Consider the following 27999-nt stretch of genomic DNA (forward strand, 5'->3'; position numbering starts at 1 on the left):
TGGCTGTGTGGTTCTGAGTTACTGCCTGGGCTTAAACCATGACAATGAGTAGCATCCCTTGCTGCTGGGTACACAGGGCTCTTTGGGCTGCTCGTCAGGGCTGGTATTATGGGGAGGACAGAGAGCTCTGGGACCTGAGAGCTGCCTGGTGGTTTCTGCATGCACAGTGTGTTTGGGTCTGTTCATGGCACCAGGATTGGGTGAACATAGCTCCTGCATCCAGACCACACAGCTATGACTAAAGTGCAAAGCTACTAACTTTAGTGCAAATTCATTACACTGCCATGAAATTCCCATAATTCTTTAGGAGTTAGTCACTATAAATCCATTTTAGGTATCACGTTTGCATTGGGTTACATCTCAAACCAAGATTTTCCTGTGACAAAGCTTAAGCCCTGCATTACCACTGACTGTTTTCATTATAAAGACTTTTGTCAGAAGTATCCAATTAACTGTGGCTACAAAGCCAAAATATCTGGATTACACTATACAAGGAAGTTCATATTTCACTGCACAATTACAACATTTCTGAAGGTTCGATGCATCCAAAATGAGGTATCATAGAAAGGGTGTGCAAAATACTTTTTTTTTCTTTTCTCTGTCTTTAATTTCAAATGTAGGTAACACTGCAACCTAGCTTAGCTAAGCCCCTGGAATAATGACAATCATGTGCTTTTATCAAATGGGAGGTTTAACCATTCCATAAAAATAAAGTTCATATAAACAGAACATACACATGCAGAAATACACAGTAAATAATAATAATAATAATTTAGATACTTATCTTTACAGTTATGAGAGTTTAAGTAGTCTTTTTTTCATGCTCGTTACATTCTTTACAAAGTTTCTTTCTTTCCCATTAATCTAAAGCCCGTTTCTGCAGAGCCCCTTTAACCCTATATCAGCCCTACCTGATTGTTCCTTGGTTAGAAGGCAGAAGGACAGTCTTAGTTATAATAAATACCACACTGGATTTTTGTGCTACCTGCTCTCCTAGCCATACTGATAGTACTGCAGTCTAAACCTTTCATGGTCTTATGATCAATAATATGTTCTGGTAGGTTACTCGTGAAGAAAGGAATACTTCAATGTATAGGAGAATATATGATAGAGAAGAAAAAAACAGCCAAACAAAAAGCCACACACAAACCACCCCAAACAATCCAATCCAAAACTACTCAACTTCTTTTGGTTTTGACCTTACCTCATCAATATGTCCAACAGCTCCAAAGATCTTTGCTGTTTGCCCAATCAGACATGGAAAACTCTCACCAATTTCTTTCAGCATTGGAAGAAAAGCGGATAAGGCTGTTGGCTCATAGTTGGATATTTCTGTAAGTATGTTTAGAATAATGTCACTATGGTTAAGGTCTCTCAAGTGCCCAAATAGAAATGGTATACACTCTTTCAGCACCTATTAAAAGAATCAGAGAGAAACAAGTTGTGAACATATTTTGTAGCTGTGAACACATATAACCAAAAGAAGTACTGTACATCAGTGGTAAAAATAAACACTAGACTTTGATTTAGTAAAACAGTTTTCCACCCTTGCTGACCTTTGCACAGAGCTATTGCTGAGGTCAATCGAAGTTCAGCTCAACATATGGAATAAGGGTAACTGTAGCCTTGAAATATTGCAGTTATGCATATATAAGTAAGGAAATACCCTATTGTTAATAAAGACTAAAAAAAACATGAAAAAAAGCCCAAACAAAACAAAAACTAACCTCCCCAAATATTTCCCTTGCTGTGGGCCAAACCTATACTTCATTGATTAAAACAATGTGAGACTTGGCCTTCCCCAGTGATACAGAAAATTAAAGCACTAGCTGAAATTTTTGGTCTCCACTGGAAACTAAACGTGACAAGGTTAATAGCTGGAACAGGGGTAAAAATTTGAGGAAAGGTCCTCATTGTATACAAAAAATGCTGTAGGCCAGTTGTCCTTCCTTGTAACAACACAATTTTCAAGTCTTTAAAATTGTCTCACAAACAGGATGCAGTATGTACAACTATCTATTGAATAATTATTTTTCAGTTAAACACATACGTACACTAATGCTTCTGTGATTCAGTGAAACTATTGCATCTGTGTAAAAGATGTTGCAACACAGAAATGGGGCATAAACTGATCCATTCTTCCATCATTTTTTTGAGGATGATCAGTTTTAGCAAGTTGATACCTATCACTCAGGCAAAATACCTCAGGTGGGTGGCTGAATAAATTGTTAGTAGTAATAAATGATAATAATAGTTAGACTACAAAACTACTTCAGATGCGTCAGCTTCAGTATGGAGCCCTGCAATTGCCAGAGTTACACCCCAGACCCCTCCAGCTGACAAGTCCCTCACTTCTGAAAGGAGCTATGTTTCCTCTGGGACTGTGTATTACAATAAAGCTTCCTTGGCTATCTAGATACTAACTACCGTTGATTCTTCTTTCCCAAGGATGTTATGAATTTCATAAATTCACAAAGCAGGTAATTTTGTGCCTTGTTCTAATGTGCTGGGTGCTGTCAGTGACATGCAGTTTTGAAAGCACTATATATTTTGCCTTAGATAATTTTTCTCCAGCTTACTTCTTATCAGTTCTTAACTCATTTTAATTTTCCTTGATATGTAATTTAGTACAGTTCATATAGTCTAACAAAAACACAGCTATGGGAATTCATGCTCAGCTGAAAGAAAAAGAGCCAAAAAATATGAAAATAGTTCTGGTTTAACACAAATGTTTTTGGTCCAGTGGAGTCATTGGTATGTTCTTTATGATTAGATGGAGAATGTGGAATGGAATTAGAGAATTTATGGAGAATTAACGTAGGGAAGCACTATCATGCATGTTATAGGACTCCTCACTTTTTGGAGAGCAGCTAGCAGAAAAACCTTGCCCAGGCATCTGAAGCAAACCCCTCCAAAAGGAGGTGCAGTAGTTAGCAATAAGATATTCCAAACACAGCTTTACCCCAAGTTCCTTTTTCCTAGCCACGGTCTGGAGGAGCCTGAGGAGATGATGTTGTTCAGCTTGATCCAGCTGAGCCATCAGTGCCATCAGCTCCCTCAGATGAAGGTTTATTGGCTGTGGTTGCTTCTCATACAGAGCAGGCAGGACACGCAGCAGCATTGAGTTCCCTGAGAACAGAGCAAATGAGAGGCCAGTGGCTTGCTGTCAAGTCAATACCCTGCACCTGAAGAGCTCCCTGAAAAACCAGCACACACCTGCAGATACCAGTTTTAAAAGAACCATCAGTACAAAACCAGGGACACAGAACACACAGTAGAAAAACATACACTGGGCCAAGAAGCTTGATAGATAACCAAAAATGAATGAATCATTGCATGTATAACAACATGTGTTAAAGAAAAAATAAAAGAGAAAAGAAAATAAAATCCTATAAATTAGAATTTCTATTCCCCAGTGTGATATCCTGAGGAGGCTGCTTAAGGAGCTTTCAGATTTGGATGATATTCTGTTGAGTTCTAGACTAAACTAAGTGCGATTTAAATTAACAAAAAAAAAAAAATATGTAGAAAACACATAAAAGCCATATTTCTCCTTTGTTGAGATTTGGGCTTTCAAATTAAATAAGCAGCATGTGGAAAGAATAGTCAGCTATTCAGAGAACTAAATACGCATGACAGTAAATTTGAACATAAATAGTTAAGGGTGCCATTTCCAGGAATAGAAAGGAGCCAGAGAGAGTCAACTGCAGACAGACAGAGATACGCAAAACCCTCTGTCACACATTTTCTTAAGATGTCTGTGCATAACTCAAATTGAAGCCCAGGCTCATGCCAGAATATATAGCTTCACATTGCTGTACATGCCTGCCTCAATATATTTAAGTTTCACTTGAACAACATATGGAAAACATCTGCCTGTTGCAATGCAGTATGGCTCCTTTTTTGTAAACTTTTGAAAGTCCTTAAGGTCTCTTTGGGTTTGGTTTCCAATAGGAATTAGCTCTCTGGCCTGCTGCTTTTCCTCCCATTTAAACATTACAATTTTGGAAGATCCTGCTGCTTTTTCTCTCATTTAAATTTTATAATTTTGGAAGATAAGCAGGTCACCTCATGGATGGTAGAAAAAAGATACAGAGGCTCAGACTGGACTACATTGTGCTGTTACCAGCTACAGAAAATGTACCCCAAGACACTCTCAGGTCTTGCAATATCACCCATCACCTCTGTGGCAAGTAACTAACATATAATTTGTTACAGGTTCAGACAACTTTTAGTCAAAGAGCTTGTAATGATCCCTAAGGGGTCCTTAAGCTTTGGAGGACTGCCTCCACACTATTCAGGCAGCCACACTTCTGCATTCTATCCTGAAGCATTTTTGCTGCTTGAAGAATCATTGGCTTCTCTTTGGAGGCAACTCTGAGCCTTCCATGCAGCTAATGCAGCACTAAAGGCAAGGTTCAGATCCCACCAATAGTCCCATGGACATGGTGAATTTCTGTCTTATCCTGTTCTACAAATAAAGCACAAAAGTCAGTTGCAAAGGAAAGAGATTTGCTGATGAATTACCTAAAGAGATTAGCAAACTGTTCAGTTCTGGACATTTTCTAGCCACATTCTTTGTGTAAATCTCTTCCTGATGTTACAAGTCAATCTGTATAAAAAAGTGTTTTCATTTTCACGAGTGTCACTACCATACCATGGGAATCCTGCAAAGCACCAATTCGTCCAACATTAGAACTACAACGATGAGAGGACGTATTTACTTGAACTTTTCTAGAATCACACCTGAGTTTGAAATTGAAAGCTTTTGTAAGTGAATACACTAAAAATTTTCTTCTCCAGCTAATTTAGTGTGTACAGAAATAAGTCCTTCCTTTGCACTTGCACACGTTTAGTTTCCACTGGAAGTTTTCTGCCAATCTGGAACACAGCCGTCAATCTCCAGTTGAATTTTAGCAGTAGTAATTGCAAAAGATGAAATTCCCATGTTCTTGGACAGGCAAAATTCATCTGAGCTGAACAAAGTGTAGAGAAAACTAATTCAGCTGAGAGTAACAAACCCTAGCAGCTTTAAACAAGGAAAGACTCTAACCTGAGACATGCTGTTGCCTAAACTGAGATGTCACAGATTAGAAGGTATCTAGAAAGTAAGACTAATTATTCAATCTGAGAAAACAACCATTTGAAGTCTTGGATATATTAGAGGACTGATGCAATTTTACATGACACAACATGACAGCATCCATGAAACTTCTCTGAACAAAAATACTCTGCACAAATGCAAATTGGGGCAGTTTCCTACTGCAAACATTCCTGGGTTTATATTCACTAACCAAGAGAAATGAACAGCAAAGGCAATTTAGAAGCAACTCCATCACTTTGGAGTGACATTTAAGTGACCTCACTGATATGGAATTGCCTTTAATTGAATAACCTGAACTGAATATTGAATTTAAATGTACGAACTTGTAAACAATCCAAGTAGATACCACAGTTTGTATCTGTTCTTCATATAACTTAAGAAAGGTCATGAAGCACAACCCAATTCACTATTTTCTTGTATTTTCATGTTTCAAGTTGGCTCCCAGTACCTCTTGCCATCTGTTTGTCACACCTTTTCAGTTTCTAAGAGGTTTACGCACATGCAGCTCACCAACCTTTTGATCTCTGAGCTTGTGCAGTCAGAAACAATATTGAGCCTGTTTCCAAGTAATTCACTTTTTTCCAATCTTGCTTCATCTGTCTGAACTAAGAGCCTGAAAAGTATGCTTGTTGTCTGAGAATGGAAAAACATTATAGTCAACTCCTTAATTACCTTCTTTCCCTTTTCCTTCCTCACCCCCAGTACTTTCCAGATTAGATTTTCTCAGACTTTCCAAGCAGACCACACACTGGGAATTATGCAATTCAGGCAGAAACTAATGTACAGTTGGGGACATTCGATGGCTTTGCACGGTTGGCTGCAAGTTAGGCAGGGAGGAAGCACATATGGCAGAAGCAACCACAACTGCATGCTGCAGTGGTGGCAGTGCCCCCCTGGCTGCCCCAGGACCATGTCCTGTGTGTGCTTTGGCCATACTCCCTCTGCACATATGAATTGCAAATGTTGCCTTCCACTCTGCCTTTGCTCTGCCCAGCCCAGCAGCACAGAGTGCTTGTAAAAACCACTCTGCAGACAGCAGGGGCAGGAGGAGCTATACAGTGGTGGTTTGATATTCACTCCAAAATGAGTATTCAAAGATAAAAGCCCAAGCACCAAGACTAATTTTTTTCCCCAGAAGGACTCAAGTTGGGCGCATACATCCACAAAAACATTCACCTCTGCTTTACCAAACACTTGAGGTTTGTAACATATTGTGTTGGCATTCTTATTTATTATTTGGTTTGCAGGAGACCAGCTGGAGGCACCACAATGGCAGAAATCCCATACACACATGGGGTGACGCTGGAATGGTGTGGCATGCAGGAATAGCACGGTACTGTGGCCTACAGTCCAATGTGTGGGTAGCTCAGGTTTGCAGAAGCAAGGCTGTGTGCTGGAAGGCATCTGGTACAGCAGTATCAGACTCTCAGCAGCCTTCTGCCGCTGCCAGAGCAGTGTGCTGCCCCCGGCTGCATGGAGCAAGCCTGGAGGAGCTGGGGAGCAGGCAGCTCTGGCCCTACCTGCCTTCTCAGCAGAAGGTGACACCTGCAAAGTGCCTCTTGGCCCCACGGCAGGACAGGCCATGGTTGAGGCCACACACACCATCTCTGCTGCCCCATGCAGCCATACCTCCCACTTGTGGCCCAGATGTCAGAGGCAGAATGAGCAAGAAAAGAAGCACATTGCCCTCTTCGCACACTGTGTGTACAGTGATAAAGGGCAAACCCAGAGACTCAAATGGAAAGGCAACACAAACTGCAAATTAGATGGAATTATGTGGGATTATTTACTTTTTTTGCTATTCTCTATTTCATAGCCCATATATAATTTGTACAATGTTACACCTAATCTTACCTAAACAATGCACCTCTGAAATAGTTAATGGCCCATGGAAATAAAAAGTTTTCCTGAATTTGCAACAAATTAACACCAATAACAATAATGCTTAGCACTAGATTAACGTCTAATTCAGGAGTCCCTTCGTTTCAGGGTTTTTTGTCAGAGTTCATAGAAGCAACTCTAGTCATGCAGCTGCTAATCTACACATTCCCAAAACAAATACTAGCAGTGATGTATCACCCACATAGTTAGGATGTTGTTATTGGTAATTAGGGCTAGAAAAGCAAAGCGTTAACAGGCTGTCTTTACGAGTTCTCCACTTCTTAAAGAGTAAACTGTTAGTATGTAATAGAAGATTCTATACATAACTATAAAAAAAGAAAAAAGCTACAATATTTACTTAAACCATAAATGTGTATCCAAACCAACTCCAGGTATGTTTATTTTTCTACAGATTTCCTCCAGAGTGCTGGCACATACCAACTACAAAACGAGTTTGAGGAGAAACTTTCCTCTTCACAAATAACACAGAAGAACGTAACTGATGCAGCCAGTGCTTGTAGGCAGCAAACTCTGAGTGATTTCACCCCCCACACTCACCCTCGCATTGCTGCACGTTACAGCAATCTGTTCTCAGAGGGGAAGTGGTAGTTAACAAGAGCAGCTTTCCCCGTTTCTTCCCCTCTGCGAGTCAGTACATCTCCCCCCAGTGCAACCCTGAAAGGCTGGAATTGAGCAAGCTGCACGCCCCCTTCTCCTCTCAGCCAAAAACAACAGTCAGAAGTGCTCTTATTACAACACTGGCACTAGCACTGCTCATTCATTCAAGCCGAGGCGCTCGGAGCGTTTGCTAGGGGCTCACTGCATCTCACTCGCAGTCTTGTCTCTGCTGAAGTCTGACTTGGACTCGAGCTCCAGACAGCACAGCTATTTTCAGGAAGCAGCTAGAGAATGTTGCCCCAAGAAATACTTCCTCTGCTTACCCTGTTCTGTGTTTTCAGGGCTTCTGTTTCTGTTCTGGATGAAGATGATGACTATGATCTCATGTATGTGAACCTGGATAATGAAATTGAAGGTCCAGTTCTTGGTACTGAGGAAAGTAAGTAGATTTAAACTAAATTTGTGTTAAGTGCAGAATTGCATTATTTGTTGCCTAGCTCTTGTAGCAGTTATTGTTACAAACATTACTTTTTCCCCAAAGGAAGAAGCATCTGCTTGTACCAGTAGATTGGTATGGACAGCAAATGCTAAAGCACTTGGATGGTGTGTCTTAGAATTTTCCTTATACTCTTTATTTTTTAGGCTGCCTGAAAAAGACTGCCGATGATACTTAGTTTTAGAATTGCTATAATATATGCTCCTTTACTTTTCTGTTTTGATGTAGAGGGAAATATACTGACAGTCTGGAGCACATAAGCCTTGCATGGAGCCAGATTTTGTCAAATACTCCTGTTTAAATATGTAAGTACAAAGGAATAGCAACATCTGTATCTCCCATTCCAGCTGTTTCATGTGACTGCCAGCGAGAGCACACCAAGTGGGACAAGCTCTTCATCATGCTTGAGAACTCGCAGATGAAAGAGAACATGATGCTGCAGGCGATGGATGAGATCCTGAAGATGGACCTGCAGACCCTGAAAACAGAGCTGAGCCAGCTCACCACCAACCTTGCGGGTACCTTGGCCACCACGGTTGAGAAAGTCACATCCCACATTGTGTCACAGGTAGAGCAGGCGCTTGTGAGGAACAGTGATCTAGCTGGAGAAGCCAAGAGGCTTCATGAGTCTGAGCAAGGAAAGCTTCTGGAGCACATTCTGCTGCTCAGCCACAATGTGTCCAGCAGGCTCGGCCGGCTGGAGAGCTCTTGGCTGAGGAGGTGTGAGCCAGAGGCTCAAGAAACAGCTTTTCGTCAGGATAAATTCAGTCCTACCAGAGGAGACGATACCATTTTGAACTCCCTGTGGAAAGAGCTACAGCAAACCAGGACTGAACTGAAAGCATCACAGAAATGGGTAGCTCAGCACTTACTGCCAGGAGGTAAGTCCACATATGCTATGCTTTACCAGAGAGCTCTCTTCCGTGGCCCTGTCGGAACGTATATCATATAAACACACTTCTTACACATTTTCCTATGCATATGACTCCAAAGCAATCTTAAGAACAGCACAGCAGCTTTGGGCAGTCTGCACACATGGAGAAAACCTATTATCTGTTCTTTAAAAAGAGGTGCTGAGATTTTCAAATGTGGGATCAAAGAAGGGTTTAGTCAAGGAAGGCTCCACCTCTCGCAGGCTGTTCCAGACCAAAATGGTTTCCAGAGAGCAAGGAATGTATTTTAAACGTACCAATTATATTCTTTCACCTTTTACCTTCCCAGCTGGTAAGTCCTTTGCATATGCAGTAGTAACTGAGCTCTCCTGTTCTTTTCATGCATGTACCCACTCCTTCCTAAACTAAATATTACCTCCTCACCAACTCCAAATGCCCAAGAGCAGACTGAGGTCTGAGGACACACTGCTGATGTCAACCAGCTAAGCACGCTTCCCGCAGCAGGGAGGGCACATTTGCTGCATGCAACTGTCAGGACAGAACATTTCCTGAAGCATGGAAAAATTAATAACACTGTGGTATTGTTGGGGTTTTGTTTCCCCTTCCAAAATGTTTGCATTAGTCAGCAAGCAAGGCGGCCATAAAAAGCTGAGCTCATATCTGAAATTTCATGTCGATTTTTCTGTGCAGTGTAACATTACACCCAAAAAGCAGCCACAGCAACTTGGGCATGGCAGAGCAGCCCCCATCTATTCAAATGGGTGCAAAATTGCTACATGCCCAATATAATCATATTGATCATAACTCTACCTGTCAGACAGCTCTCACTCTGATGAATTTTAACATGTCCTTAATGGCTGTATTTTCCACAAATGTAAGTTACTGCACCTTAAAAACCCCACAGAAATTCACACTCACAGCATCTCACATTGCATATGCAAATAGGAAGTTGGTGGGAAGTTACACTAACCTCACCACCAACCCTTAGCAGCACCACCAGCATGAGCTCCTACATGGGTGAGCAAGGAGGATTGCTTCTTGTAACTGCTAAAGCAAAGGCAACAACTTACACAGGCCACTTACAATATATGCTCAACATAACATTAGTTTACGTCAAAGATTTTAACAATCTAATATGAATCTATGCATTCAAGTAGGGCATGAAATCAGCTTTATAAGTAAATTACTTTTACTGCTTTATTTGTCATAACACTTTAGTAATGTTTGCATTACGGCAATACAGGGGGGTAGATCTTACAGCATATTGCTTTCCTCTCCAAACACATCTTGCCTTCCAGAAAGCATGATCTCATTCTTTATCTCTCTCCCGTAACACAGCCAGCCTTGCTAACAGTTGTGCAGTGCTAGGTGAGAGTAACAAATTTGATCAGCATTAACAGTCTCAGTCTCATCAGTGGAAATCCAGATTATTTCCATTGGTTCCCACATGGTTTTATATAAAAAGTTCATAGTTTTTAATTTAAAAGATACATTTTAAATACTTTCAGAGTGTCTCTCTGGAATTCTTTTTTCAAGGGAATTTTTAGCAACTGACTTTAATTTCTCACATCTTGAATTACTGCCAGCCTACTCTTGAGAGATTTTCTAATCACACTTTTTTGTTCTTCAGTGAGGCTGGTTTTAATTTTACTTAGGCCTTGATAATAAAGCCTGAAAGCTTGTTAATTAAAAGCTTTTTCACAATGGTGTTCTTAAGTAGCATTTTAAGGAGTATCCAAGAGTTGCTCACTGACCATGCCCCTCCTCAAAAAAGCCAATGAAGAAACATAAAATCTGCTCAAAATTTAAAGGAAACAGTCTGCAAAATAACACAGCAGCACAGTCCTGAAGGACACAAAGAGTCCTTCATTCACTGAAGCAGAAATTTCCACACACATTTTAGACATTTTAGATCTTCTAGCTTGTTTAAACAAGAAACAGACCAGCTTAATTGTAGCAGGGGGCTGCTTTCAACCCCACCCCATCACCTAGACTATATATGCATAGACTATACAGCTAGGGAATAGTACACAGAATAACAAAAATGGCTTGGGTTTAGTGACCATCAGTTACTTTTCCAAGTTTAATTAGTTTCTCTTAGTGCTTTTAACTGATTTCTATTATCAACATGTTGATTAGTTGGAGCTGAGAGCTGAACTGTTTTAAGAATATCAGTCATTTCCTACATTTCCTGTGCTTAACCAGTGCATACAAAAGTCACCAACCAATAGCCCTAAAGCCAGACTCAGGAATGGGAGTCATTATAATAAGCACACATCTCAGCATGCTCCTTCTAGATGTTCCCTGTGCCTGCTCTTCAGTAGCCTCTGTCCTCTTCCCCTCTGCTGCCCACTTATCCATGGGACATCCACAGGACACAGCTGTAGATGCTGCTCAAGCCACAACTACCTAGTGCTCCGTTTCTCAAATCTGAGCCCGCTTCTCCAGCTGCATCAGCAGTTTCACGCTGCTGTCCAAGGAATGACACAGTTACTAAACCTGCTGTTTGATAAACCGCTGAACCCACCCCCACACCACAGCGCTGTTTTTATCACTCTGTACCAAAAAATAACACAGAGGCTAAACCAAGACCTAAATGAATCAGAGAGACCTATCGAACATAATTACCCAATGTAAAGTGCTAATTTCTCTAGGTGATCCAGCAAAAGAGCAGATCTCCTAAGAGGTGTGTCAGAGCAGAAGGCACCTGCCTCACACAGACCCTCAGGGTATCACAACTTCCGCAGGCAAGCACCAGGGCAGACAGGCAGCATTAAATGTAAATAAAGCTTTGCACAGCATATGTAGAAGATGCTTACTGTTGCAATGAAGGAAGAGCTAAGCCTTGTTTCTGCATCCTGATTAACCCCTAGACCTATTGCTATAGTGTTAGATCTGACAGCTTCTTCCAAGCACCCTTTAGGATCCCTGCATGCTGCTGGATAAGCTGAGCTCTCAGCTCCCTTCAAAAAGCCTGGAAGTGAGCATATGTCAAGGGCCGTAACTGTATGTGTACAAATAGACTAGCTAATTTATCTAACAATCTTTCTAACTTTTCAGGGTGTGAAACAGCAATTCTATTCCCCATGCGTTCAAAAAAAATATTTGGAAGTGTTCACCCAACTGCTGGAATGACCCTTCGCTCCTTTACTGCTTGCATCTGGATCAAGGTGACTGAGGCTTTGAACAAAACCATCGTCTTCTCGTACGGAACCAAGTTAAATCCATACGAAATCCAACTTTATCTCAGCCAGGAGTCTGCAGTGCTTGTTGTTGGTGGTGACCAGCACAAGTTAGTTGTCAAAAACGTAGTTGTTCCTGGGAAATGGATCCATCTCTGTGGCACCTGGAGCTCAGAGAATGGATCTGCATCCCTGTGGCTGAACGGAGAGCTTACAGCCACCACCCTGGACATTGCCGATGCTCATACCGTTCCAAGTGGAGGGATTTTGCAGATCGGTCAAGAAAAGAATGGCTGCTGTGTTGGAGGTGGATTTGATGAAGCTTTAGCTTTCTCTGGAAAATTAACTGGCTTTAACATGTGGGACAGAGTGCTCAGTGCAAAAGAGATAGTAGCACAGAGCGGAGAAGATGCATGCAGTATGAGGGGCAACATTATCGGGTGGGGAGTCACAGAAGTTTTGCTATATGGAGGAGCCCAGTACGTTTCTTAAATTCTGGCAAGGCAGTTTCTGAAGCAGCAAACATATTTTATGAAGAGCTGAACACCTGTCCATGCAAGTAAACATGTAGGAGCCCACACTGCTCCAATTCCCAAGGAAGATTAGCATTGCAAGTTTACAAAAGGAGGTACTGTAGAGACAGGATTTTATCTCTGCCTGCTGCTTTGGCAAAACACTGAAAAAACAGTACATCAAGGCATGACATTGGAAAAAGCTGTTCCTGAGGTCAGATGACTGCTGTCTCTCTACACGGTGTTTTCTGATGTATAAAAGCAAGTGCCACTGTGGACATATTTGGAGCTGAATGGTGCCCCTGGCATACCTGCCATGGCAAACCTATCCAGCTGACCAGTCTCTACAGAAGGATGCACTCCTTCCAAGCTCCTCCAGTCACTGGGGCTTATAGTACTAATGTGAATTGTACAGAGGAACCACATAAACCAAGAAATGTGTTTATTAATCATTGTTAGCAATTTATAGACTGTAAAAAAAACTAGCTCATTGTATAAAGCAATATTTATGCCACAGGTTGACCTAACATATAAGAGAGATATTCCCCACCTTAATCTGATGCCACATTTGGAGAAAATGCAGCTGTATTATATTGTAAATTTACTTTTTGATAATTTTATTGAAATTATTTTTGTAAAGTTGTTCTGTAAATAAAGGTACTTTACTATACTAAAACTTTCTATGGTTCTCGTGAACTGAAACTCTGAAACTAAGTAAGTACAAATTGGGAATTTTTCCATATTTTGTACCATGCAGTTTTAGCTGCCAACAGAAACATAAACATCTCATACAGAGGGAAAGACTTTTGGAGGACTGAAATTCAAGCATTAGCCAGGGACAGCTCTAAAGACCCTTCATGATAACAATCCCTCTTGTGAACGCTGCCATGTGCAAGGATCTGCCGCTCTAGTTCTCCCATGTGGACATGGTCACTTGTACAGAAGAGATGCTTTGACATACTGGCATGTGTGCGTTGGAGGCTGAAGGAAGGATTGGTTTCGACCAAATAAAAAAAAAAGTCAGTCGACACCCTTCTCATAATACTGGCCATCTGAGAAGGACATACTCTGTTTTAATATATATTTAGATATCCAAAGTAACCAACTTGTTTGGTGCTAACAGGAAGTTTGTACAAGGCTGATTGATGAATATTTGGTGGCAGCAGCTTTCTTTTCTCACATTCACAAGCTTATTCAAAATCCAATAAAAACATAGGGCTGGATACAGTGCCTAAGAAGCAGATGCAGATAGCCAAGATTCTGATGGTGATTTGCATGTAGAGAACAGAGCAGAAGTAGAAATGATGAACAGTTGTTCACTGCATATGTTATCATTTATGACAAGAATGATTATGCGCTACCTGTTGAAGCCTCTGAACAATTTATTGTTGAGAACGTCTTACTCAAAGCAATTCTCACTCTCACTGGAAGCAGCATACCCTTCTGCGGTATTCACATGTTTCTCTGTCTTTCTCATTCTCTACAGATGTCCTAAGAATGCACTTTGAAAAGTTTCTTGACATGTTGCTGCTATGCTTATTCCCAAATATGACACAGCTACCAGATCCTTCCTCTACAATACAAAAGTAGTAAGAAAAAGCTATGACAAGGTAATTTCCACTTTACTATGCCATTCAAGGGGGCTGTGCTTCATACCTAAAGTTGTATGACCTGCTCCAAAGGTTTGGCAACACTGTTTAAGATAACTGCTCCAATTGATGGAATTTCTCCTATTACCCTGTAATAAAAAAATGTATCTAAATTATAAATGCTTAGTATGACAAAAAGTCCCTTACTAAGTCATAGCTGTAGACAACCTTAACTACAAAACAATGAAAGATTACCTTCGTTCATCTCATTTCAGCCAGAAAACAGATCTCCAGAGCTACAAAAGACACTTGATGTCCCAATATTGTGTAAGTGCAAAAACACACCCAAATCCTCTTTCCATACGGTGCTCTCCAGTAAATGAAAACAAATGTTCGTGAAACAAAGCAGAAAAAGCAAAATCCTCAAAAAGATTACCGGAAGTCTTTCCTGGTTACTTTTCTTACTGTACTTCATACCTGAAATGCTCTTTCTTGGAAGTAGCCTTTTCTTGTCTCTGTTCTGCTTTGGCAAATGACCAAATGCAAAGCCAGTCCTCTCATTCCACTGGCTCACCTGGAAAACTCTCTTCATCCTAACTGTTTTGCTATTCCTTTATTACCAAAGCTTTCACACAGTCTACCCCCTCCTGCCCAGCACTGCAAGTCATCTCCATCGGCATGCTTCTCTCTTTCCTTCCCAGACTAACTATATTTTAATTCATCAACAGTTACTTTGCCTGTTTGGGAAACTCTGGGCAAATAGTATTTTGAGGGAGTTTGGGTTCCAAACATGAAAAAGCCACTGCAACCCTGCTCTTTCACTGCAAACATAGAAATGAAGGAGCAAGCGCAAGATGTGCATGCCTGGGATACGCTGCTGAGCCCAGTTTTGCTCTCTAACAAGTCTCTCTGAATACAACATTCACATTCCTTGCCTAAGCTCCTCTGGAAGGTTGAGCAGCAGTGGAAGTCTCAGATTACAGCACCAACTGCAGGGTAGGTTTGCTGCTATTCACTGGAATTGGGAATAAATCTGCCTGATCCCTTATGCTGATGGAAGGTGTCAGCACAGTGCCTGTCAACATCGAGAGCATGGTACAGACGCTTGCATGTTTAGAAGCTGAGTTCACACTAACTGCAACAGAGTAGGTAAACACTTTTTCTATAGAGCTCTTTTTTAGCTAATAAGATAAGAAACTAATTATTCAGCCAGACAGTTGCCCCAAGTAATAAAAAAAAATCCAGTTAGCTCTGAAATACTCCCAGGCAATGGGCCAAAGTCTACTATCAGTCTCACTGGTGCCATTAGGCTGAGCCATGTGTGTGCAGCACCAGAACAGGACTCTTTGTCTCCACACTGCTTTCTAAATTCAGCTTTAGCAGCTTTATCCTCTTGATTTCCTTCTCCCTTCAGCAAACACTTGGTCTTTAAGCGCAACTCTTAGCATGCTGCAAATCAGACTTTTCATGCCTGAAGTACAAATTATGTACAGTGCAATTAAGCCACTATGCAAAACAAAGCAATTTGATTATTCGAAGTGCCCTCTTCCAGTCTGGAATTTCCAAACCTGATGTCCACAGCAACACCTGCTGGTAGAATAACATTAATACACAAAACCGAACAGGCACAGTCATGATAAAACTTTCAGTTGTGGGTAGGTATTACTTTCCCAAACCTATGACTATATCAAAAAACCTTTTACCCTATTAATAGCACTGAGTTACAAGTGGTAATGCACAACGTTAACACATAAATACTAACATCATGAGAGTTAAGAGTTATCCATGTGGCTTTGAAAACCTGTTAGCAATATTCTGTCATTGGACTCTACCTAATTAGTATTATCACATAGCTCATACATATTTATGATGTTTATCACACACTTGTCCTTAAACAAAGCAGACAAATATGAAAACTCTCACCATAATGTCATAAGGACAAAATTACTTTCTAGCTTATCTGTCCCTCCATAATACACTCAATTATGTGGGTTTTTTTTTAAATAAATACAGAATGCACACATTTAATTTGAGTGCTTAACATGTTCATAACAACGTTCTTGGAATAAAGAAAGAGCTACTACCTGTACTTGAAGAAAAACACACAGCGATTTTACTGTCACAGTAGTACTGCATTGTAACTAATACCATGAACTTTACTCCTTCAAATAAATTGGACTTCCTTTTGTAGAGGTATGAATATTTTTGGCTTTCTAAACCACAAAAGTAAAGCATACAGAGCTTAGCAACAATATTCTGTGTAAAGGTAATAATGCAGGCAAAATTAAAGAAGCACTACAATCCTTTTATATCTTACATCTGACTATTTTGCCACAGAACAGGATTAATTTCATCCCCATTTATATTTTAGGGTATTGCCAATGACACCAAAAGTAAAGATAAGAGCCTGGTAACTAGTGCCTCACATCATGGCTTATAATTTGTTGTCCATTAGTATAACATACTATAAAAGTACAGATGTGTTTTCTGCCCTGTGGGTCATCCAATCTATAATGAAACTTCCATATTCAAGAAGGTTCAGTAAATTCACACATCCTTGAAAGGTCTCCTTTGATATAGTCTGGTTTTAGATTGTCTTAGATGTTTACAGATATGTCCGTATGTCTGCTTTATACATACATGCCTCATAGATGTTTTTCTATGTAGCATGTTAAATTGTATACATGCCTAACTAAGCTAATGGTGGGTATGCTGCAGGACTAAAACTAAAAATCTCAGTGCATTCGTACCTCGAAGGACACTGTTGACAATGGTGTCTGTGTGATCAGCCAGCAGATCTGCTTTAGCGATTGCAGCCAAGGACAGATAACTTGACATGTTTCTGCACAATTCCTTATTGCCCCTCTGAAGAAATTTCACTGCCACTGGAACAGCTAAGGCCATTACTGGAGGTTGGTTGTAATTCTGTAAAAACATAGAAAAGCACTGAAAAATAAGGAGCTGTAGAAATTATTAAAATAAAGTTTCATGCTGAACAGAGTAGAAAAACAAAAATCAAAACAACAGGGAAAACAAGAAAAGAAAAAGTCAAGAAAGGTTATGTTTTGGTAACACTACTGAAGGCATGTTCAAAGAAACAGCAAGTAAAGGAATTTAAAACTACTTCACCAGGAAATGCTAATGACGCACCTATTTTTGACTTCCGCAAGAGGAGGAGAAAATATGAAGTGCACTACTTAAGTGCTAATTGCTGTAGCATTTCTAACAAGACATTTTGTGTTTGGTGCTTTCAGAGAAGACAGCAGAAGCTGTATCCATCATACACACAGAGTAGGTAATTTGCATCCCAAAGCATAGCAAACACTTTGGAACAGTCACTTGTGCTGGTGACTGGTAAATATTGCTCCCTGCAGTAGGAGAGGCATTGCTGCCTTTTGTTCCTGCATCCCAGCGTTCTGCCCCGTGCCCATGTCCATGTCCAGCCCCAAGTGCAGGCTCAAGGCTCAGGGAAACAATTTCAAGCACGGGTCAGTCTTCCTCAATGGAAGTCACAGCTTACCTTATCTAAACTGAAGTGTGCCATTACTCTGAGTTTCGGCCTATCTTTATGCTGACAGAGAGTACTTGAAGAAAGGACCCCTCTGCCCAGAACAGGATCTCATGATAAGCCACTGGACTAAATCAAAGGCAAACTGGTCAAACAAGGAAAAAGAGTATGCATGGATAAGTGTACTTGGAGACTGGCTCACAGGGTAACAGCTTTAGCATTGATTGAGTGGTGTACCTCAGGGATCGATGTTGGGACCAGTCTTGTTTAACATCTTCGTCGCTGATATGGACAGTGGGATTGAGTGCGCCCTCAGCAAGTTTGCCGATGACACCAGGCTGTGTGGTTCGGTTGATATGCTGGAGGGAAGGAATGCCATCCAGAGGGACCTCGACATGCTTGTGAGGTGGGCTGATGCCAACCTCATGAAGTTTAACCATGCCAAGTGCAAGGTCCTACACCTGGATCGGAGCAATCCCAGGCACAGCTACAGGCTGGGCAGAGAAGAGATTCAGAGCAGCCCTGCGGAGAAGGACTTGGGGGTGCTGGTCGATGAGAAAATGAACATGAGCCACCAGTGTGCGCTTGCAGCCCAGAAAGCCAACCGTATGCTGGGCTGCATCAAAAGGAGCGTGACCAGCAGGTCGAAGGAGGTGATCCTGCCCCTCTACTCTGCTCTTGTGAGACCTCACTTGGAGTATTGTGTGCAGTTCTGGTGTCCTCAACATAAAAAGGACGTGGAACTTTTGGAACAAGTCCAGAGGAGGGCCACGAGGATGATCAGGGGACTGGAGCACCTCCCGTATGAAGATAGGCTGAGAAAGTTGGGGCTGTTCAGCCTGGAGAAGAGAAGGCTGCATGGAGACCTCATAGCAGCCTTCCAGTATCTGAAGGGGGCCTATAGGGATGCTGGGGAGGGACTCTTCATTAGGGACTGTAGTGACAGGACAAGGGGTAATGGGTTAAAACTTAAACAGGGGAAGTTTAGATTGGATATAAGGAGGAACTTCTTTCCTGTTAGGGTGGTGAGGCACTGGAATGGGTTGCCCAGGGAGGTTGTGAATGCTCCATCCCTGGCGGTGGTCAAGACCAGGTTGGATGAAGCCTTGGGTGACATGGTGTAGTGTGAGGTGTCCCTGTGCACGGCAGGGGGGTTAGAACTAGATGATCTTAAGGTCCTTTCCAACCCTAACTGTTCTATGATTCTATGATCATCCCCTTTCCTGTAATAATTAGGACTTTTTAAAACTCCAGCCAATTTCTCTGAACAGCAGGGTAAACTGAAATTTTTCAGGACTACTAACTTCTGTTGTCAAAATGGCACCAAGCTTCAGCAGTCTCAGGGGTATCTGCACCTACACTTGGGGTTTGACATTAAGGTCATAAAAGGCTTTCTACAACTATTTGTGTACATGAAACTGTGGGCACAGATTATACACGTCTATTAGCCATTAAGTTCCCATACATAATTGCCCTTGAAACTAGCAGGGTATGCTTATGTGTAACTGAGGACCTATATTCTCTCTTGAGCCTCCTCAATCAGTGCTTTTCTATGCTTTTCACTTAGATTTGGACATCTCTTTGAAATTGGAGTACCTCACTGGTTTTGAAAATAATCCTGCAATGTGATTATATTTAATTAGCATCTGAAATCACAGGCAGCCACTGGAATCCAGATGTTTCAGAAAGCAAGTAAACAGTGCAAAGAAAGGCAGAACAGACCGAGCACATGCTCATTCTGGAGCAGCACTGAACAAATAAATTTGGACCTGAGAAAAAACAAATCTGTCATTCCATATACGATGCTACATTGCCTCCTAGGCCAGTTCTGCCTCCATCAGCAGTAACTGCCTTTGCCATCAGCTTCACAGAGAGCAGGACTCACCCCAATTAACACTGCATTATGATACTCAGCTAGTGCAAAAGAGCCAAGTTTAAGTGGCTACGAGGGTTTTTCATTGCAAGGGAGACATGCCAAGCAATGGAATGCTGCACCTGCTCTGGGACAATCCTTTTCTTCTGGCCCTTGAGGAAGGAGGGGCTGCAACAACACATAGGTGTCAAGACAGCTCGTCATGGCAACTGCTATATGATCAAGAGCCACATTTTTAATGAGAAAAGGCCTTGAAATGAATAGAGCTTTATACAGCAGCATGCTTAAATCCACATAATGCCTCATTATATTTGGCTGAGAGGCACTATTGAATAAAGCCAAATTCTGCCTCCAAGTTATACTTTAGGACTCAGTACAAAAAAAATAGGAAGATAAGGTTTGAGCTTCTGACTAGGTTTTAAAAGATCTAAGAAAATTCCAAAGAACAATTTATTATAGTTTTTTTCCTGCAATGAATATAAAATACTTAGTTAAGAATATGTTTGAATTCAGATGGAAGGAAAAAGGTTTCATTTGTTCTGATATATATATCAGGGCATGAATGCATACTTATGAAAATGGGAAGGTGACAATGAAAAACAGATTTCAATAATATGATATAGTGATGTTTGCAAACCTAGGGGACCTCCCTGCTGGTACTATCAACAGAAACATGCTGTGAGATTCAACCCAGCTGTCGGATGTTCATTACTACTTCAACTACCCCTCACGTATTGCATGAAAACTCATTTTATGCCTTTTTTTTTTTATGCAAAGGAACTCACTGACAATAGCTCTGTTTCAGGGAGCAGGAAATGTACTCTTAGAAGTTGCTCATTTCACTTTAATGAACCCCTTTCTCGAAGTAATCTGCAACAGAGTGCAATCCCCCAAAAATTTGAATATGAGCTATCTTGATTTAGGCACACAGTTGCCAACAGCAAAATTAGACAAGCCATGGCATACTTCAGAAAACATATTTCATAAGAACGCTAAAGTACTGCAAAGACAACATTTGTGCAGTGTGTACATCTGTGCAGATGTACAGTGTCTCGTATGGAAAGTTTAAGCTGCGCAGCTACTGATATCCAAAGCCAGTTACTGTCTCACCTCCAGGGACACAAGACAGAAGGGGACACAACCAATGCCTCCAGGAACATGTTGCCTATTGGAAAACATGGTCCCTGTCAAAACCGGTCACTCACTGGGCAAGCCCTTGTATGCAGATGACCTACAAAGGATGTGCTTCTGCCCCCTGCACTGGGGTGCAGCTTACGGTTTGTGGCTCAGGGATGTCAGTGTGGTACAGAAGAAATCTTGTTAAGCCTCATCCACAGTCTTGACCAAATGTCTGGCTAGAATGAATCTCTACGCTTCCCAGACTAAAATGAACAGAAACCTAGCTTCAGAAAAACAGGGTTTTTCCATCTTTCAATGTATTATAATACACATTTTTGTGCCTCTTCAGAGTGATGCACTGGGATTAAACAGAACTGACCACACAAAACTAAATTCACTGAAGCAGATTCAGCATTGACGTTATTTTTTCTGAAACTCCTTGTTTCTTTTGGACTTCAAATATTTTCAGCCAAAGTAGATGAGGAATCTCAAGTTTATGGAACAATATGTCCTACAAGGAGCTAAGCAAGCATCATACTGTTTCTCCATCTGCCATGGAACTCATCCCCATGAATTGTACCCACAGCTGAAACTTTAAAAACAGCTCTGATTTTCACTTCCAGTTAGATAACTGTACACATAGGTTTCTCTGTGGGTGTCTCCAGTGTGTTACATTCCTTACTCAACAGAGAAAGATGTTGCCTGCAGTCCCAACTAAAAAAAGAACAACCAAACAAACCACAAACAAAAGCAAAACCCCCACCAGACTCACCCTGATTTAATATCAGGCTTCCACACACTCCCCTTTCAAATGTCTCTTCACCCTCAACTTATTTCTTAGAAAGCCTTGAAATTGCCCATTCCTATCTCCAAAAGATCCTGCATTCAAGGACGAAAATACCTTTTTGATCATCTTGTTGCCTCCAACATTCATAAAATATTGTAAGAAATTATCCCAACACTCTTGGCCAGAGCATAACTTCTTTCTAGTCCTCTGTTTAGAGTAGTAGAAATCATATTTTATTTCAGAAATCAGTTTTCTATGTAGTATCTGGACTCAGCTTTTACAATCAAAATGTTGAGAGATCCTCCTTACTGACAGATAATCTACTGACCTAAATTTCATGACATTAAAATATCTGCAGCATTTTGCTGCTTTCCAGAACAGTTCGAAAGAATAACCTCCTCCCTGATACTAAGTGGTTTCAAATGAATCTTTCTGTAACTACAGAAAATTATAGTCATATGTCTCCCACTTTAATATTTACATAAAATACAAATACTTAAAATTAACAGAATTAACAAAATCTGTCACTAAACCTTCAAGACATTTCTAAAGAAGATGTCAAAAGTTTTTATTCACTGCAACAGATGCCATATACATTGTAATAATATACATTAACATTTGGGGTCATATTCTTGGTTCTAAACAAATGCAACCATTCCCATGGTCCCTCAGAAACCATGAAGTACAACCACATTTTAAAAGATAAAACTGAATAGCCAACAAATGCATTACACCCCCAGCTCACTCTTACCTGCAAGATACAGCTCATGATATCAGATGCAATTTTTGCATGTGGTGCATCCTCATCTTTCCCAGAAGGCTTCAGGTTGTGCTCTAGACATGACTCCCAGAGAGCCACAAGGGCTTTCCCATGCTTTTCTATGGATGCTGTCTCCCTTATGGCAGTGGTGATGCGAGTGATGCAGATTTCCACCACAGCCTGGTCATTGTCATTGGTCTGGTAGTCCTGATCCAAGTGAAGAGAGATTTGACAATGAATGCCCACCCTTTCCAAGGACCCAAAAAAATTAACTTGAATACAAATTTTTTCTAAATGTCCACTGTCATTTTCTTACTTCCACCTTTAAAACAAATGGTTAGTGTGTTTAAACGCAGAAATTATTCATCCCATAGACAATTCACTGGTTTAGGTCTTAGTCCTTGTTACTGTAGAGGTATTGGGTTGCCAAATGGTTTTTAGTAGTCTATTTTGAAGTATGGTCTTCTTGAGCAAAGACTGCAGCTGCACATCTTACAACCACCCACACAGGCCTCTTCTCCCATAACCATCTTAAAACTGAAACTGGAATGGTTATAGCCACAATATATGCAGCCAAATGCAGGGTCCCAAATATTTCATATCATGTTGAGTCCCTGATGTGAACAGACTTAGTTTCAATTAGTATCAGTGTAACACGAATAAAAGTTAATTAAATAGGCTTTATCACAAAATCCTGTAATCCCTTTAATTATTGACACAGATACCATGTGGGCATGAAATAGCAGCACTGTGCCATAACTAGAAGACTCGGAATACGCAATCACTGTCCCTCAGTTTAACTTAGGCTGCTCCACCCTAAAAAGTAGCAAAGATGAAAGACAGACTGAAGCATTAAAACTCATTGGCTTTTCTAGATAAAGCACGTACATTTTTGAAAACCTGGAACCAAGTTCAGCACTAGCTTGTACAAGCACAGCTCCAGAGCTAGGCCTGGGGTTCTGCACTGCACTGTGGTACAGCATATTGCAGACATAAGCCATGATGTTTGGGTGTGTCTCAAAGCAATTCTCTGCATTTATTCACAGATAGCCATCTACAAGCTCTGCATGGCATGCATGAAAAATCCATGCACTTCCTAAAGAAAGAAAACACACTCTTTCTTTTGTATAAATTTACCTATTGATAAAGAGGTGAACAAGTTAACAGCCACTGTCTGGGATGGCACAAGAGTGAACCCCTGGCGAGAATCCTGGTCTCTGGCTGTGTGTGGACTTGGAGAGCAGAGCAGTCCTGTCCACACTGCTGTGGAATTATTCCATTTGGGGAGAAATACATGTCAAAGCCAAGCTGCAGGGATGGGGCAGCGCTGGAGCAGCTCCCCGATCTCTGGAGCCCTCTGGTGGGAATCGCAGCTCGAGGTAAGGGGATGGCTTTGAGGGATGCTTCAGCTGCTTAGAGCAGCCTGGTGCATTTGCAAAATCATTTTGTAATGAATTCCTGCATTTTCTCTCAAAAAATTTATTAGGGGGAATTTGTGTCAAGTTCCTCATAACTTGCAGTTAGGTGAGTTGAAGTACATCACAAACAGCAGAGAAAATGGCCAAAACAACTTGATTAATGTTCTGGAGTCTGCTGATGTAACTGTTGTCAAAGAAATGACTAGAGATGAGCCAGTGTACAGTGACTGTCCTGATTGATGAGTCAGTTTTTGTAACATCATTCACAACACTTTATGCTGCACAAAGAAAACACAGTGTACATACAGTGGACCTGTAACTCTTCAATATGCCTTAAATAGCTATTGAATAAAAATTATGATAAAGACAAACTTGAAATATCTTTCAAGGAAATCCAGCTAGTGGGAGCTAGATTTGGTTACCACATTTTTATATATTACACTTTGCTTGGCATTCTTTAGGTTTTTCTAGAAACTTAGATTGTGCATGTCCTCTTAGCACTTTATTTATACATCTATTCTCATCGAATATGATTAAGAGTGTTTCACTTACCACAGATGAACTAATTATTCTTATTTGTTCAAGAGCTTCTGAGAGGCTTCCTTCAATTTCAGCATCTTCTAATGAGAAAAGATCCCCTGCACGTGAAAGGTCTTTCTGTGCCAAAACCAGCCCAAACAGATGATGCATGGCTGCATTCACTGTCACTCAGCTAGATCTCTGCACGCACCATGTGCATGAATGATTCAGATGAGGGCAGAATGGAAACAATCCTGTGGACTACCAATCAATCTAATATGAAGAGTAAATTTAGGGCATATTTCAAGTCTTCCTTGGCCCCAGTCTAAAAGGAAAAAGGAAAAAGGGTGTGAGGGGCTGAATTAACAAATATTTCAGATTAGCAAAGTCTTTTAAATAGTGTTTGTACACAGCATACAGGGTGCCCTGATCCAGGGACATCCTTAAGCACGTATCACAAACTGCATGTTGAAGGACCTTTTGCCCTCATACACTAAATAGCTTAAGATGAGCTAAACAATACATAACTTTTAATACATAAACCCAAGTATTTTTCATTTCAATGCACGTTACCTGAGCAGGATAGTGACTAGATGAACTGAACTGCCTTTCCGTGGTTTCTAGCTCCAGTAGCAGAGCTAGAGGGAGCAGGTGAAGCTGCTTCCTCTGTTTTCTGGGTTGTTGTGTCTTGACTCTAGAAATACACTAGCAAGATTGAGAAGATACTGATTTTTTGTTAGAAAAAGTCAGTTTTGCTGCCAAAACGATGCCTGCAGTCTTTTCAACTCATGTGAAACAAACAGTTGGCTGAGCTGAAACCATGCATTTTTTGGCTGGGGAATTTATCAAAAGGCAGGCCAAGTGGAGCCAGGCTCGGCACCGTGCACACACTTGTGCTCCCAAACTTTGGTGTTTAAAGCATCTGCAGAGGAGACGTTTGCCTTAACTGTATGAGAAGTTTGGGTTTTCCGTATCTCAGAAGTGTTACTTGTTATTCCAAACCTGCTAGGACTTGCCTCACACTGATGGGTTCCCTCTACTCATACACCTTTGAGGCAAGAGTCTCCGTGGCCAACCACAGTGCACATGAGAAAGAGACCAACAGCACAGGGTCCTTCAAGACCAGAAAATCCCACAGGGCTTGGACACCGCCCCTAAACTTTGCCTAGGCAAGTAAAATTCATGCAGACAGAAAGTGTCTGTCCTTGAGTCTTCCAAGGGTCTCCATGATGTCCCTACAAGCAGGAAAAATTATAAGGGCCAACCTTCCTCCCTCAGCTCCTCACTGTACTGCACTTCATAAAACAATAGAATGGTTTGAGTTGGAAAGGACCCTAAAAATCATCAAGTACCAACCCCCCTGCCATGAGCAGGGACACCTTCCACTAGACCAGATTGCCCAAAGCCCTGTCCAACCTAGCTTTGAACACTGCCAGGGATGGGGTATCCCCAGCTTCTCTGGACAACCTGTGCCAGTGCCTCATCACTTTCACAGCAAAGAATTTCTTCCTAATATCTAATGTAAATTTTCCCTCTGTCAGTTTAAAGCCATTCCCCCTTGTCCTACCACTACATGCTCTTGTAAAAGGCTTCTCTTCAGCTTTCTTGTAGGCCCCTTTAGGTACTGGAAAGTTGCTCTAAGGTCTCCCTGGAGCCCCTTCTTTTCTAGGCTGAACAACCCCAGCTCTCTCCACCTGTCTTCTTCCACCCTTTCGCACCAAAACTATTCACAGTGACAAAGCATGCCAGTAAGCCAGAATTTCTCAGCCCCAAAGAGCATCCCTAAGTGCAGTGCCATCCAGAGGCTGCTAGCACTTCAGAAAGAGCTGTGAGGGACACGGGGAAGCAGAAGACCACTGTTGTTCAAGACCCTACTGAGAAAGAGCTGAACCACACAGAAAACATTCACTGGCACTCATAGCAGCCAATGCTGGCTAGAATAAGCACATGGAGCTTCTGCCAGCCAAAGTGGACACAAATACACATAGTGCCATGGCCCTGAGTAAGCTTAAAGGAGACATTACAAATGGGAATGCTGTAACCTGTGCCCTGAGAAGCTGCTGCATAGCTCAACAAGCTCACTCTAAACAAGTTCTGTCCAATGGTCACTTCAAGTTCCCTTTGGCTTTAACTGCACCTGTGTTGGCCATCTTTTAGTGCACAAGTTATGATTCCCAGTCCTTCAACACCAACATCATCCACATCATCAATATTTTCTCTACAATTAATTTTGGAAAGATAAACACAGCATCATTCAGAGAAACAGTGAAGCAGGCTGCTGTTAGTTGCTGTTTAGTGAATCAAAATATATTTCTGAAATAAACATACCTAAATATAAAGGACATACATATATGTATGCATATATATGTCCTTTACCTTCAGATGTACAACAATCTGAAAGTTTCATCTTAGCCACTAGTGGCTGTCTTTGCAGGAATACAAGGTACATGATATCCAGCTGACAAAATTATGACATTAACAGAGGCACACTCTGATATTCATTAATCCAGGAGTTTGAGTTAGCTTCAAAGGTTAGGCTTTGGAAAAGCAACTACTTGAACAGGATCAGTCTGCCTTTCTTCACATCCCTTAAATGACTTAGTCTATGTTTACAATGAGTAAAATTTTACTGTAGTGTTACAGAGAGGAAAGAGAAATGTCTGAGATTTGACATATATTACTGAAGTAAAACACAACAGAAACAGGGATATAATGAAAAACAGGCTATTTGTAATGTGGACAGAGTGATGAAGAGGCTGGGTTTGACAAAGGCCTTGAACATCACCACATTTTCCACGCAGGCTTGCATTAGATGAACCTTTTGTAGCAGTGTACAGCCACTGGCAACCCCAAAGGCATGTGCCAAGCGGGGCAGGCAGAGATGTCCTGCCCACTGGAGCACTAGCAGCCTGCAGGAAGCTCTGCAAATGTGTTTCAAACCCAGGTGCATCTTGACATGAGAACATGTATTAAGACACTGTCATAAATTAAAACTTTCCCTTTGTTGTCAGTTACTAATCTAATATAGAATATTTACTGATTTTGGGGCCAGGAAGAGATCTACCAAGCATGACTTCCAGATGGCCCATGTGGATTCACAGCCAACTCCTCTAAGTTCTTTTCTTGAGGCCATGAACAAAATACCACATTGTCACAAACTAGATTGCTTGTAATTATTGAGCTACAGATCATCCTTAATCCCTGTTAACCTATTTTATGTTATTTTTTTAGGGCAGGGGGGTGGGGGAACACACACACAAAAAAGAAAACACCAAAAAAAAACCTCAAAAACCAAATTACCAAAAAAACCCAAACCCCACAAAAATAAAAACCAAAACAAACCTGAAGTTTCAAATGCAAAACACTGAGAACCTTCTGGAAACTATTCAATGTAGCATTCTCCTTTCAATAGCATAGGCAGCACCTTACACTTGATCTGCCCAAAGCTTTATTGTAAGGGTTTTTTAATTTTCCCAAATCCATTAATATCATTACACAGGATTTTTAGTTGGATTATTTGCAACAGGACAGAAGGAGAAAAGAGCTAATAAGACTGCAAACATGGAAGCACAACAGTCTACAACCTCCTGACAATTGCTATGGCATAGATCACCAGTCACCAGACTGAAGGGGATGGCATAAGAACAGAGGAGATAGGTCCATTGTACTCATAGGCAACAATCCTCAATTCAAAAGTAAAAGTTCAATAAGCCACTGACACAAACTGATTTTTTTACCTG

General features: G+C 41.1%; 2 protein-coding genes across 5 annotated transcripts in view; one reads left to right on the plus strand and one right to left on the minus strand.

The window, feature by feature from the left end:
- Positions 1 to 24561, minus strand: part of VEPH1 (ventricular zone expressed PH domain containing 1) — an 81479-nt gene extending 56918 nt beyond the window's left edge. For 2 of the 4 annotated variants that reach the window (XM_061371615.1, XM_061371614.1), the window contains exons 1-5: positions 24293 to 24552; positions 22314 to 22529; positions 17026 to 17200; positions 2963 to 3129; positions 1205 to 1414 (exon numbers count right to left, since the gene is read on the minus strand). In XM_061371615.1, the coding sequence (XP_061227599.1) occupies positions 1205 to 1414; positions 2963 to 3129; positions 17026 to 17200; positions 22314 to 22529; positions 24293 to 24430 (906 nt within the window). In that variant the 5' untranslated portion in view covers positions 24431 to 24552. Of the gene's footprint in view, positions 1 to 1204; positions 1415 to 2962; positions 3130 to 14014; positions 14425 to 17025; positions 17201 to 22313; positions 22530 to 24292 lie in introns of those variants that run through there. The other 2 variants (XR_009728214.1, XM_061371616.1) reach the window with 2 other exon arrangements.
- PTX3 (pentraxin 3) lies at positions 7594 to 13360 on the plus strand. The gene is made up of 3 exons (XM_061371627.1): positions 7594 to 8042; positions 8447 to 8980; positions 12053 to 13360. The coding sequence occupies exons 1-3, from the start codon at positions 7895 to 7897 to the stop codon at positions 12664 to 12666; spliced, it is 1296 nt and encodes a 431-aa protein (XP_061227611.1). The 5' UTR covers positions 7594 to 7894; the 3' UTR covers positions 12667 to 13360.
- Positions 24562 to 27999: the final 3438 nt, after the last annotated feature.

Source organism: Neopsephotus bourkii, unplaced genomic scaffold (genome assembly GCF_033783945.1).
Source record: "Neopsephotus bourkii isolate Nb327-2 ecotype Australia unplaced genomic scaffold, CSIRO-AGI_Nbou_v1 NB_1574, whole genome shotgun sequence".
NCBI classification, from domain to species: Eukaryota; Metazoa; Chordata; class Aves; order Psittaciformes; family Psittacidae; genus Neopsephotus; species Neopsephotus bourkii.